Source organism: Meriones unguiculatus, chromosome 21 (genome assembly GCF_030254825.1).
Source record: "Meriones unguiculatus strain TT.TT164.6M chromosome 21, Bangor_MerUng_6.1, whole genome shotgun sequence".
Classification (NCBI taxonomy): Eukaryota; Metazoa; Chordata; class Mammalia; order Rodentia; family Muridae; genus Meriones; species Meriones unguiculatus.
This window is the reverse complement of record NC_083368.1, coordinates 37,188,979-37,200,791: the sequence shown is the minus strand read 5'-3', so window position 1 is coordinate 37,200,791 and position 11,813 is coordinate 37,188,979. Positions and strand designations below refer to the sequence as shown.

General features: G+C 51.8%; 1 protein-coding gene across 2 annotated transcripts; it reads left to right on the top strand.

The window, feature by feature from the left end:
* Positions 1 to 286: 286 nt before the first annotated feature.
* Dlx5 (distal-less homeobox 5) lies at positions 287 to 6,749 on the top strand. Of its 2 annotated transcripts, none has more exons than XM_021638293.2 (3): positions 287 to 950; positions 2,823 to 2,925; positions 3,964 to 4,101. In XM_021638293.2, exons 1-2 carry the CDS (start codon positions 596 to 598, stop codon positions 2,912 to 2,914), a joined length of 447 nt encoding a protein of 148 aa, XP_021493968.1. In that variant the 5' UTR covers positions 287 to 595; the 3' UTR covers positions 2,915 to 2,925; positions 3,964 to 4,101. The 2 variants fall into 2 exon arrangements, with proteins under 2 accessions (XP_021493968.1, XP_021493967.1); XM_021638292.2 differs by having other exon boundaries at positions 303 to 950; positions 2,741 to 2,925; positions 3,964 to 6,749.
* The last annotated feature ends 5,064 nt before the right edge of the window (positions 6,750 to 11,813 follow it).

Here is an 11,813-nt window from a genome sequence, read left to right as displayed (position 1 = left end):
TATTCACTAAAAACAGATCGACTGAGACCCTCCTCCCCCAACAGGCAACAACACGTATTCTCTCTCTCTCTTCTCTCCCTTCCTCCCTCTCTTCTTTTCTCTCTTTGCCTCTCTTCATCCCTCCCTCTCTCTCCCTCCCTCTCTCTCTCTCTCTCTCTCTCTCTCACACACACACACACACACACACACACACACACACTCCTTGTGCGCCGCCCCCCCCACACACACACTTTTTTTTTTTTTTTTTTTTTTTTTTTAAGCAATGCTTTGTTGTGCTAAAACTAGTTGGACGAGTTAGGGTGTTGCTCTGCTCCCGAGGCCTGGCCAATGGAACCCGATCCACCCCGCTGTGCGTAAGCGCGCAATTAAGGATTTAACCAAGGCTGTGCTGCGCCTCAGCCAGCAGTCAGCCTGCGGGAGACAGAGCCTCTGCGACTCCCAGCCTCCTCCTCCTCCCCGCCGCCGCAGCCTCCTCCTCTTCCTCCTCCTCCTCCCTCGCTCCCACAGCCATGTCTGCTTAGACCAGAGCAGCTCCGCAGCCAATTCAGGCAGCAGCGGCCGCCGCAGCCCAAGGAACAGCCACCGCCAGGGAGCTATGACAGGGGTGTTTGACAGAAGGGTCCCCAGCATCCGATCCGGCGACTTCCAAGCTCCGTTCCCGACGTCTGCCGCCATGCACCATCCGTCTCAGGAATCGCCAACTTTGCCCGAGTCGTCGGCCACCGATTCTGACTATTACAGTCCCGCGGGGGCCGCCCCGCACGGCTACTGCTCTCCTACCTCGGCTTCCTACGGCAAAGCGCTCAACCCCTACCAGTACCAGTACCACGGCGTCAACGGCTCCGCCGCCGGCTACCCGGCCAAGACCTACGCCGACTACGGCTACACCAGCCCCTACCACCAGTACGGCGGCGCCTACAACCGCGTCCCGAGCGCCGCCAGCCAGCCAGGTAGGCGCGCGGGGGCGGGAGGCAGGTACCCAGGGCATCGTCACCCGCGGGCGCGAGGTGGGGTTGGCACATGAGGGCTACGCCGTCCGCACCCAGGGAAGGGTGCTTCGCAGAAAGCAGTGGGGGCCCGGGACTGCAAACAGGAGAGCGTCTATGCACACAGGCAATTTGGGGAGTTTTCCGTGGAGGAACCTTGAAAAGGTTTTAATGGGGTGTTGTCCCTCCGGCGCCCCTCGGGGGGTCCCTCCTTAGCTAGATTCCTAACTTGCCGAGCCAGAAAGCCAGCTTGGTTGGAGAGAGGATGGGGTGGGGGGGGGGTGGGGGGGAGGTTGGGAGAGAAGGAATCAGGCAGCCCCGGTGGTGTTTGCGTAATAAAAGGAAAGTTAGCTGGAACCCTGGGTGAGCGTGCTGGGTTGGTGAGATCCAGTCTGGATTAGCCCGGGAAGCGCCCCGAGGCCTCGCCGCGCGGGTGCCGGCAGCGCACCGGGTGGCCTGCGGGCCGGAGGGCTGCAGCCCGCCGGAGAAGAGCGAGCAGGGAACTCTGCGGTTTATCCAAGGCATTTGCAAATACAAAAAAGCCTTTTAAAATAGCGGAGGGTTGCTGAGAGGTCACGCCGTTGGAGGGATTTTTTTCTCCCCCCCCCCCCCCGCCCCTCGCTCTCCCGGTAGACGCCTAGAATCCGTCTGCCTCCTCCTTCCTCGGCGGCCTCCCTTCTCCTTTCTACCTTGAAACTTCCTCCGAGAGTGACAGTGGGAGAGTGAGTTAGGGCGGTAAAGGAGAGGCGCGAGGTCTCGGTGGAGGCGTTTTCCTGGTCGGTTTTGATCTCTCCTCACCCGCATATTAGTAAGGCTGCTAATATTAGCATCCCCCTGCTCGGGCCGAGTGGACCACAGCCCTCCCTTAGCCTTCACACGCTCTCTCCTCCTTTTTCCAGGTCCTAGTAGGGGGAAGGGGCCATGTGGCCGAGGGGCATGTTTGCAAAACACTCGTTCCCAGGCCCCCCAGCGGTGTACATTTACAACAGGGAGCGTTTCTTCCCGGCTGCCTCCCCTTTACTACGAAAATACCTTTCCTACAGATCCCTTTTCAATACCTCTCCGACTGAACTTTGGGTCTGTTCCTCTCTCTGTCTCTGTATTCGCGCTGAAGGGGAAGATTTTTTTTTTTTTTGCCAAGAACATATTAAGTCTGTTTGTAAAAGAAACCAGACACATCTGTGCCCTCGCAGATCTGCAGTGAGATTGTGGGGGCTGCATAATCGCCTCTCTGTCTGCCGCGGCCCCGCTGTCGTGAAGGAACATAGCTTGCTTGTAGGTCTTTGAACTTTGGAGACCTTGGCTAGCGTCTTCCCTGCCCCAGCGTCTAGCCTCTGCGGGCGCCCTAACAGACGCCGACAGAAGCGGGGTCATGGCCCAGGGCCTCCTCTCTTGACGCCCTGGGAGTGGTGTGGCTCTTCGCGTCCCAGAAACTCACGGGGTGAAGGCAGGGAGGGGAGAGAGAATGGGAGAAGGAAGCCTCGCTGAAGGGTCCCATCCCTCAAGCGAAGAAGCAGCCGCGGCGTACAGAGAGCCCCTGGCACGCAGGAGCCACCGGTCTGGGACCCGCCGGCTCTTCCACGTATGATTTCACTGGGGTCTGAAAAGCCAAGGTGGTGATATTGGGAAAGAGAGAGGAGACTATATATTTAAAGACAAACAAAAGCTCAGTGATTTGAGCCCCCGCCCCGCCCCCGTGCAAAAGAGCCATTGTCTGCCCGGAAGCTCTAACCTGGTCTGTTTTGATTATTTAGAGAAAGAAGTGGCGGAGCCAGAGGTGAGGATGGTGAATGGTAAACCAAAGAAAGTTCGTAAACCCAGGACTATTTATTCCAGCTTTCAGCTGGCCGCGTTACAGAGAAGGTTTCAGAAGACTCAGTACCTCGCCCTGCCAGAACGCGCCGAGTTGGCCGCCTCTCTGGGACTGACGCAAACACAGGTAAATCCGGCCGCCGCCGGGGACCGGCCCCGCCTCGCGGGCCAGCCAGCGAGCCAGCCAGCCAGCCGGGCAGGGCTGCTCCGGTCGGTCCCGGCTGGCTGGAGCCCGTTCTCCAGCGCTCTGCGGAAACCTGCAGCTAGATAGACAGCAGCCTCTGCAGCCTTCCCCCGACGGGCCAGGACTGCTGTTAGCGACACGTGGCTGTGGGCGCGGGATCCGTCGTGTGTCACAAGTTCCCCCCACCCACCCCTGTCCCCCCACCCACCCCGCCAGCCCTGCTTTAGCCACCATGGGCTGGGAATCAATGTTTTCGGGGGAGATGGGGATCCCTCTCGCGTTCTTGAGAAACGTCTTCACAGTGAGACGCTTGCCAGGTTCTGCCGGTCTCTTGGTGGTCTCCGGCCAGGCGAAGGCCTGGCTCTTGTCCCCGTCCTGTCCCCTGGGGCGGCTGGGAGCTGCAGCAGCCCGAGGGGCGTGAGGTGGGGGGCGCTGTTGTACGGGGAAACCGTCCTGGATTGCCGTCCCCCTCCCTCCACTCTCTCTCCTCCCACCCTCACCTGCTGGGGCCTGGAGTAAAGAGCGCGCACAGCTTCAGGCAGAGTCTGGCCTGGACTGTAGAGAGCTGGGCAGGAGCTTGGGGACGCTCCTTTTCTTTGGCACACTGCGCCTTCAGCCTGGCCCACGCCCCTCCCCCGGGGGGCTCTGGCCTTCCAGCAAGAGTAGGTGGCCTCCCCGTTGCACTCGTGCTCAAGCCCACACGTGCCACCAGGTCTAGAGCTAATAAACGATACAGCCTTTGGGGTCTCACCCTGGCTGAAGCCGGTGCGGGCTGAGCTGGCCAGGGCTCCCTCAGTGGACTCCGCTCCTCGCGTCTAGCAAAGACCGAAGCTGCAGTCTCCTGGCGACAGGCGGCCAGCGGCTGGGAGATACCTGGGCAGGGTAGTCTAGAGGCCAGAGAGGCCTTCGTTCAAGGCCCAGGGGAAGGCGCGGGCAACCTCTGAGTGTCCCGGTAACGTGTGCCTTTGTTCCCCCACCCAGGTGAAAATCTGGTTTCAGAACAAAAGATCCAAGATCAAGAAGATCATGAAAAACGGGGAGATGCCCCCGGAGCACAGTCCCAGCTCCAGCGACCCTATGGCGTGTAACTCGCCACAGTCACCAGCGGTGTGGGAGCCCCAGGGCTCCTCCCGCTCTCTCAGCCACCACCCCCATGCCCACCCTCCGACCTCCAACCAGTCCCCCGCGTCCAGCTACCTGGAGAACTCGGCTTCCTGGTACCCAAGCGCAGCCAGCTCCATCAATTCCCACCTGCCTCCGCCGGGCTCCTTGCAGCACCCGCTGGCACTGCCCTCCGGGACGCTCTATTAGGCGGGCTGCTCTCTCTGGCTCCTTTTGGGGACTACAGTGTTTTGCTGTTTTAGAAATCAGAAAGAAAGGAATTCGTGCGGGGATGTTTGGAGAATGGAAACAAAAAAGATTCATGTGTAAAGCTTTTTTTTTTTTTTTTGCATGTAAGTTATTGCATTTCAAAAGACCCCGCCCCCTTTTTTACGAAAAGAACCTTTTTTTGCGCAACTGTGGACACTATCAATGGTGCCTTGAAATCTATGACCTCAACTTTTCAAAAGACTTTTTTCAATGTTATTTTAACCGTGTAAATAAGTGTAGATAGAGGAATTAAACTGTATATTCTGGATAAATAAAATTATTTCGACCATGAAAACGGTTCCTTTTTGGCCCCTTGATAACTGGCTAGTGGGGTTATATGCACACTATTAAGAACAGACAAGTTCTCCAGAAATCCAACAATGCAGGAGCTGCGTGGTTACAGAAGTGTGTTTGTGTTGGACTCTGTGTTTTATGTATCTGTCTGCACATGTGGCCTGTTTATAGTACTGTCATGTTTGGGGTGTTTTCGCTCCTAACCACAAAACCATTTAAATGATATTAAATATAACTCCCAATCGTTTCGGGTAGAAAGGGATATTGAAATTAAGTACATTTCTCCTGCTGCGTGTGAGGAAGAAGGCAGCAGAAATCCCTGCATAACCTGGAATTCTAAGCTTAACGTGATTCTGGTGGGAATCCCCTCCCCCACCGGCATGTGTGTCGCAATTAGGCAAATTACGGTCCTTTTGAAAGGAGCTTCCCAAGATGTGAAAGGAAAAGAAAAGAAAATCTGCTCCCATTTCTATTGTTTTTTTCTATTATATTTCTATTTTCTAATATATTTTCCATATATTTCTATTACATTTTTTTTTCAAAAATATGAAATGTTTGGGGCATAGTAAGCGATAGCTTAAGCCTTGGACTCCTAATGATTTTAAGTTTGACCAGGTCCTTTCAGTCAAGAAAATACCATAGGGATTGAGAACAATGGTGACGCCAAAGCAGTAAGGCTAAACAAGGAACATGGGGTACAGAGCATTTCTTTAAAAGAAGAAGAAGAAAAAGAAGAAGAGGAGGAGGAAGAAGAAGAGAAGGGGGGTGAGGCCCTGTATTGATTTCATTTCATGTGAGATAATGTTCTTAATATAATTGTCTTTCACCGCCGTTAGTATTTCATGGTTCTTTCTGAAGCAGCCCCCATCCTCCATCTGCTTTAATAGAAAGCAGTGGCGACACTAGCTCTACGTCGTAGGAAATGGGATGTTTGCTGGGATTTCTTTGTGCAGCCATCTTTTAAGGCAGGCATGTAGGGGTTGCGGCTACCTGGCCCTTGACTTGTCCTTTCCTTACTCCTTTGCAGATAGATACCTGGACTGTGCCCAGAACTACAGCCTGGGTCCAGAGCTATGCCCCCAGGCCTGAACGATAGGCATCTTTGTACCTGGCTGTCCTTTAGTCCACCTAAGTCTATTTCCTTATGACACCACGGAAATATGCAATGTTGGAAATTGTTAGATTTATGGGAAGTGTTCCACAGCCAGGAAGTCAGACACAATAAATGTAACAAAATGAGCCCTCTTGGGGAGGGAGGATTAGAAGGTAAAAACTGTATCCTGTCATCTGAGGGTGTCAGAGAGGACCCTTCCAGCCGTGAGAACTGAATAGGCTGTGTGCCCTTGGGCCACTTAACAGTCAGTCTCTGTCTCTACACTCTCTTCCCCTTCCTCCTTTCCCACTAAACTTCTATCTCTGTTTCTTCTCTTTTCTTTTTGCTTTTCCTTTCTTTCCACAGGTGATATCAAGATCACCAGTTCGGACTTTGGGGGTGGCCAAAGTACACTTCCAGGCAGCCTGGGCTATTGAACCCTGGGTAAACAGGCATACACCTCCAATTTTCCTCCCTGCCCTCACTGTGCTCCATCTGTGGCCGGTGGTGATGTTAGGGGAGGCCCCGACCCCATTTTGCTTATTGCAATGACACTGAGTGGACTGGGGAAAAGAGATGGAGGTGTCTGATTTTGTTGTTGTTGTTTCTTTGTTTCTTTGTTCCTTTCTCCCTTTCTTTGCAAAGATTTCGGTGACTTTCCGATGTCCATGGTCCTGTCCCCATCCCGGAATGTGTGTTTGGACAGGTTAGAGGTGGGGGGAGGGAGCTCACCCACAGCACACCCCTGTATTTCCCGCCCTCTGGTTTCCCAAGAGTGTGAAAAATGTGCTTGTAACAAGCTCTTTCCATTTTGGCACTTGGAGAGGGTGGATGTCATCTCCCGGCTCCCGTTCCTGGTGGAAAGGGGTGTGCACTGTTTCTTCACTGCCTCCGACCCCCAGACTCAGCCAAGCCAAGCGGAAGGCAGGGCGGGTCCTGACTCTTCTTCTCAGGGAAAGAGGGATGCTTTTGAATCACCACCTTCACCCCAAGCTGGGGGCATTGCTGGTTGTTAAGGACACCAAAGGTGGTTTGCTCAGAGACCAAAAGCCCAGCGCAGCGGAGTGGGGTTGGGGTGGTGGGGGGAGATGAGGGGTGTTAGGGTTCTTTCCCTGAGCTTACTCCACTAGCAGTGATCTCTTGTCTTGAGAGGTTTTTTTTTTTTTTTTTTTTTTTTTAACTTGGTTGGGGAGCGGTGAACAAAAATATTCTGGCAAGTGAGTCGCAACGGGCTTTCCTGGCACGGCGGGGATTCTCCCCGGGGAATTTAACTCCCTGCAGTCCTGCGCCCAATGATGTAAAAATAACAGATCTCAGCAAAGTCTAAAAATATCTGTTTCTCTTGCCCTCGCTCTCACCTTCCTTTCCTCTCCATTGTTTTTTCCTGTATGTAACAAGAGCACATCGTTCCTCCGATGTTTTGGCTCTGGTAGACCCCACTCGCCCTGGACTTAAAGCAAAAGTCCTTTTGCCTGCCCATTCTGTCCTCTCTGTCTAATGCGCACAGACCTCGGAATTAATTCTCCTTACAGTGGCACACACACACACACACACACACACACACACACCATCCAATACTTTCAGTCTCCATCTTGAGACCTCCCAGCAAAACCCAGGAGGCCTAGGGCATGTTGGCAGGGCTTGAGTGATTTCTTCGGTGCCCTGCCCGACTCCCGGGCTCTCTTGTAGAAGATCAGATAAATTGGCCTTTTGTTTGAGACTTGGGTTGGGCTAGGCGGGTTTCTACCCCTTTCTCCCCCTTTTTCCTGGCGGCCACCTCCTTGTGGGACAAGAGGCGGCCCGGGGATCCGAGGGAAGCTGCATTCCTGTGGGTGCCAGGCCGCTCCAGTGCTGAGCCACAGGGCCTGAGACACACACACTGAAGAACCCGCAGACCTCGTTACCCTTGATCTCACTCTCTTGCTTGCTCTTTCCCTCTCGTTGGGCACCTTCCCGGGAGCCCGTCCACTCCCACTGGGATCCACCCCAGGGTTCGGCCTTGCATAGGAGAGCTTTGACCCACACAAAGACGTGCAAGCATCCCCTCCCAGCGACACCGGCCAGATCAGCATCTCTCCGCCTAAGGACAACCCTCTCTCTCCCGCCCCTTATCCCACAACCCAGGGCGCGCCGGCTAGCCTCCTAGGGTTCCTTTGATCGCTCCGAACGCCCAGTGGCTCGCGGCTTCCTGGCTGTCCTTTTCAGAGTCACCCACAGCGTGCCTAGGCCAGGCATCCCGGAGCACTGTGGCCTCCACAGCTCAGTATCCCTCTCCCTCTCCCTCTCGAATGGCCCTGGCTGCCTGCTGAAAACTGTTCTGCACTTCCCCCTCTGCTCCTTACTTCCTGTTGTTCCCGAAGAGGAACCTTTAGGACTACTCAGCCACCCCCTCCCGGCCCCATCTCCGCCACCTTCTGGGTCCAGCGCCTCCCACTGGCCACTGGGAACTGGCCAACCCTGAGCTTTCCAGCCCTCCGGTAAGGCACACCCTGAGGGTAGTAGCTCGGAGACGCCGCTGCGAAGTGCGCCACGCGCGAGGACCAGCCCGAGGTCATCCATCTCCTCCACTCTCAAGCACCCCTACCCTATTTGTTGGGCGCAGGCTCCCACCGCCTAGAGAGGAGGCTTTTCGGCTAGCTCCGGTCCCCTGCTCCACTTCATCACCGCTTGCCCGCCGACCCAGTCCCGGTCCAAGCAAAATTTGGGGCCTCGAAAATAGCCCAAATATCGACGTTTGGGCTATCCTGGCATTTTCTTCTGCCTCTGACAGGCTTTAGATTTCTTGGAGGTGAAAAGAAGAAAGTTTACAATGTACCCACTGCCCGAGGTCTGAGGGGCTGAGGGACGGAAGACCCTTCCCTTTCACCGAGGGCTGCCCGCTGTAATGTAATAACCTACTTTATCCTTTAGTTCTAACCGTGAAGATGGAAACTGAGAATTTATTTGAATCTGTCTTTAGAAAAGAGGAGGGCCCGATTTTTACAGAAATTAAATGTTTCTGCGCTGTTGTTCCCTTGCACTTCCGATTTATGGGGTTCCGAATAGATCTCTTTGCCAAAAACACATGTATTAATTGAGTCTGTTCCACATCCTAAACCAAGATTTATATAAAACAGTGAAATACCACACGTTACGACCTTCCACCACAGGAAGAGGGGGAAAAGAGCTTCATGACCTGAATATGTCTCTCTCTCTCTCTCTCTCTCTCTCTCTCTCTCCTGGTTACAGTAACAATTCTCTGGTGGAATCCACCATACACAGTCTTTTTTTTTTTTTTTTAAGAAGTGGGTGGGAATGAGGGATGGTAAACAGTACCCAAGCTATGATTTATTTTAAAGCTTTTTTTTTTTCCTTGAAAGGCGTGAAAACAGAAAGTGCCGCTGGAAGCTTATTGTCATCTTAGGACTATTTCTGCCATTTGCAAGGTGGGGGAAGAGGGGAGGTGGAGTGGGAATGCAGGGTACGGACTCAACTTTCATTTATAAGCAGGGGTCACTAAACAGGGGACATTTCATTATTGCCCTAAATTCACAGGAGCCAGGGAGCCTGCTTGCCACCCTGCAGGGTAGCCCAAGCTGGGCAGCTCCTGGGTCTGTAAGGTAGGTGTTCTTGGGAGGAGGGAGAATCAACACAATTGGCCTAAAGACTGGGAAAGAAGCCCAGGTAATTCTCTGTGCTCAACCTGGAAAAACTGAACTCCTGGGACACAAGATCTTTAGGTCTTTAATCCAGAGGTGTCTTTACTAGGGCAATGGCCATAGTGCTGGAAGCAAGAGAACCCTCACAGGGTTTGCCTCTGGGAGCTGCATGGGTTCCCCCAATCTCCAGCTCTCTCACTCTGATTCTCCCACCCCTTTCTACTCTGTCCTCTTCTGTTTGAAGGTGGTGAGGAACTTGCCCTATTGGGCATACCGTGACGTAGAAGCAGCCAGGTTGATTTATTTGGGGAAGTTTTAATTAACGAAGTTAATGGTGGAATTAAAACAAAGAGTCAAACCAATTGAAGATGGCAACTTCCCAGTTGGTCATATTTAATTAACATCAATTAATACATGGTTAGCTAATATCCTCCAGGACACCTTAGAGCTTCTTCGTTGTAAAAGACAGCCAAGATGGAGGGCAGAAACACTTACTTCACAAGCGGCCAGGGCATTTTGCTCTGATGACAAGAGCAATTGCAAAATTCATTTAAGGATATGTTCATAAACAAGTGACAGGCATGTCCTGAGGTGGCTTTGGTGGAAACAATGGTGAAACCGAGGAATGTTCTTTGTTGTGGGGGAGGGGCTGTGGGGGAAGGGCTCCCTTAAAAGTAGGGAAATGCTTTGGTGGAGGGAAGAAAGACAGGAGTATTTTTTTTTTTTTAATTATTTGAGACTGCAGGCAGTAGCAGCAGCCTCTGCAGACGCCCCATCTCCACACTGTTGAAGATTTGGACACATAATACTTCAGACCGCTGATTTGCTATTTTCTTAATTCTGGCTCTTCTTTTTCCATATGAATCAAACAGTCTTTTGTCCTTCAGGGTTTGATTTGCTCGCTACTGTTCACATTTCACTTTTGTATTTTCCTCTTCCTATACCATTACTCATTGAGTGCCCCGTGAAATTACAATCGTACATTTTCAACTCAGCAACCCATTTGCAGTGCAAAAAAATAGGGTCTAAATAATGGCTGAATTAGCCCTACTGGACAGTTTCAGATGTAACACTCTGTAATAATTATATTGCAGGCGGGATTAGGATGCTATTATCATAATCTGGACGTTTACAATTATCTGTAATTTGCAAAGATGCGCCAGGTCTTGATTACAGCAGCTTTTTTTTTTTTTTTTTGTATCACGCTAACCATCACTAAACAGTGACAGTAATAACAGCTAATTTTGCTGGCAATATAAGAGGTGCTGGGGTGTGCAAACAATTTCACACCTGGATGTGCTCACTCAACCAAGAATATAGAGACAGAGCTTCTGCCCTGAGACTCAGAAAAATACTCTCCTGTGCTTCGGCTCAGTATAGATTTCTAGACCCTGATCATTGCTTAAGGGATATTCATTGGGGTAAGTTTTTATTTCTGGCATACTTCTAGGCACTGTTTTTATTTCTTGTCTCCCACTGTCTAAGCTGTATATAATTTGTGATTTACTAGAACTGAAACTTTGTCTTCTAGGTTTTGATTCTGACCTTTAATTTTCCTTTAACAGTAAAAGAGTTGATCTGGTGAAAATAGGATCCTTAAGAACCTGATTTGCCTGTCTCGCTTCTGTGCAGCTGATGTGTCCGGTGTAGTTTGTGGCCGGAGAGAATGAAAGGAGCGGTTTTCTGTGAGGTGCAAGGAGCCTGAGAGCCCATGCTAAAATCTATCTGAAAATTGGTACTTGCAATTGAGCTTAGGTAAATACATTGAGGTTTTTACATTCGGCCATGATTTTAGGTTTTGAGGCATCAAGAGATCAAAAAGAACTGGCTGTGTGGCTTGCTTCTTTGCAGTCAGGTATGGGGATGGGTGTTAGCAAAAGCAGGTGTGCCAGAATCTCTGGGCTTTGCAGCCCTTTAGACATCTTCTCTCCAGCTGGAGGAAACTTTGTAGAACAGCTGCCATCTGAAGCCCTCCGAGGCTGTTCCTTAGGGCCTTGCTTCGAGATGTACTGTGTGTGTGTGTGGAGGGGGGTGGAATGGGGGAAGGCATCCAAGTCTTGGAGCTTATTGCCCGCTGAACCCAAATGCTGTGACCCTGGGTTGAGAAGGGCATGATTGGCTGAGACACAGGACTGACAACATCGGAAGCCAAGGTACCAGTGTAGTCTATGTGCCAAGGAAGATACTGGCAAGGAGCTGTGCTGTTCTAGCTAGAGATGTTGCTGTTTCCTGACCCTGTAGATTTTATGAGCAGCTAGAAATAAAATAGTGTAAGATTCCACAACGTCGTTGATTTCCCCACCCTGCAGAGAAAAGCTTTTCTATAGGTGGCAAAAAAAACTTTCGCATTAAGTTGTGTCCAAAGATCACAAGGTGCTTTTATTTTCTTAGTGAGGAGGAGAAATGGTCTCTCTCCTATATCCCTACCCAATAGC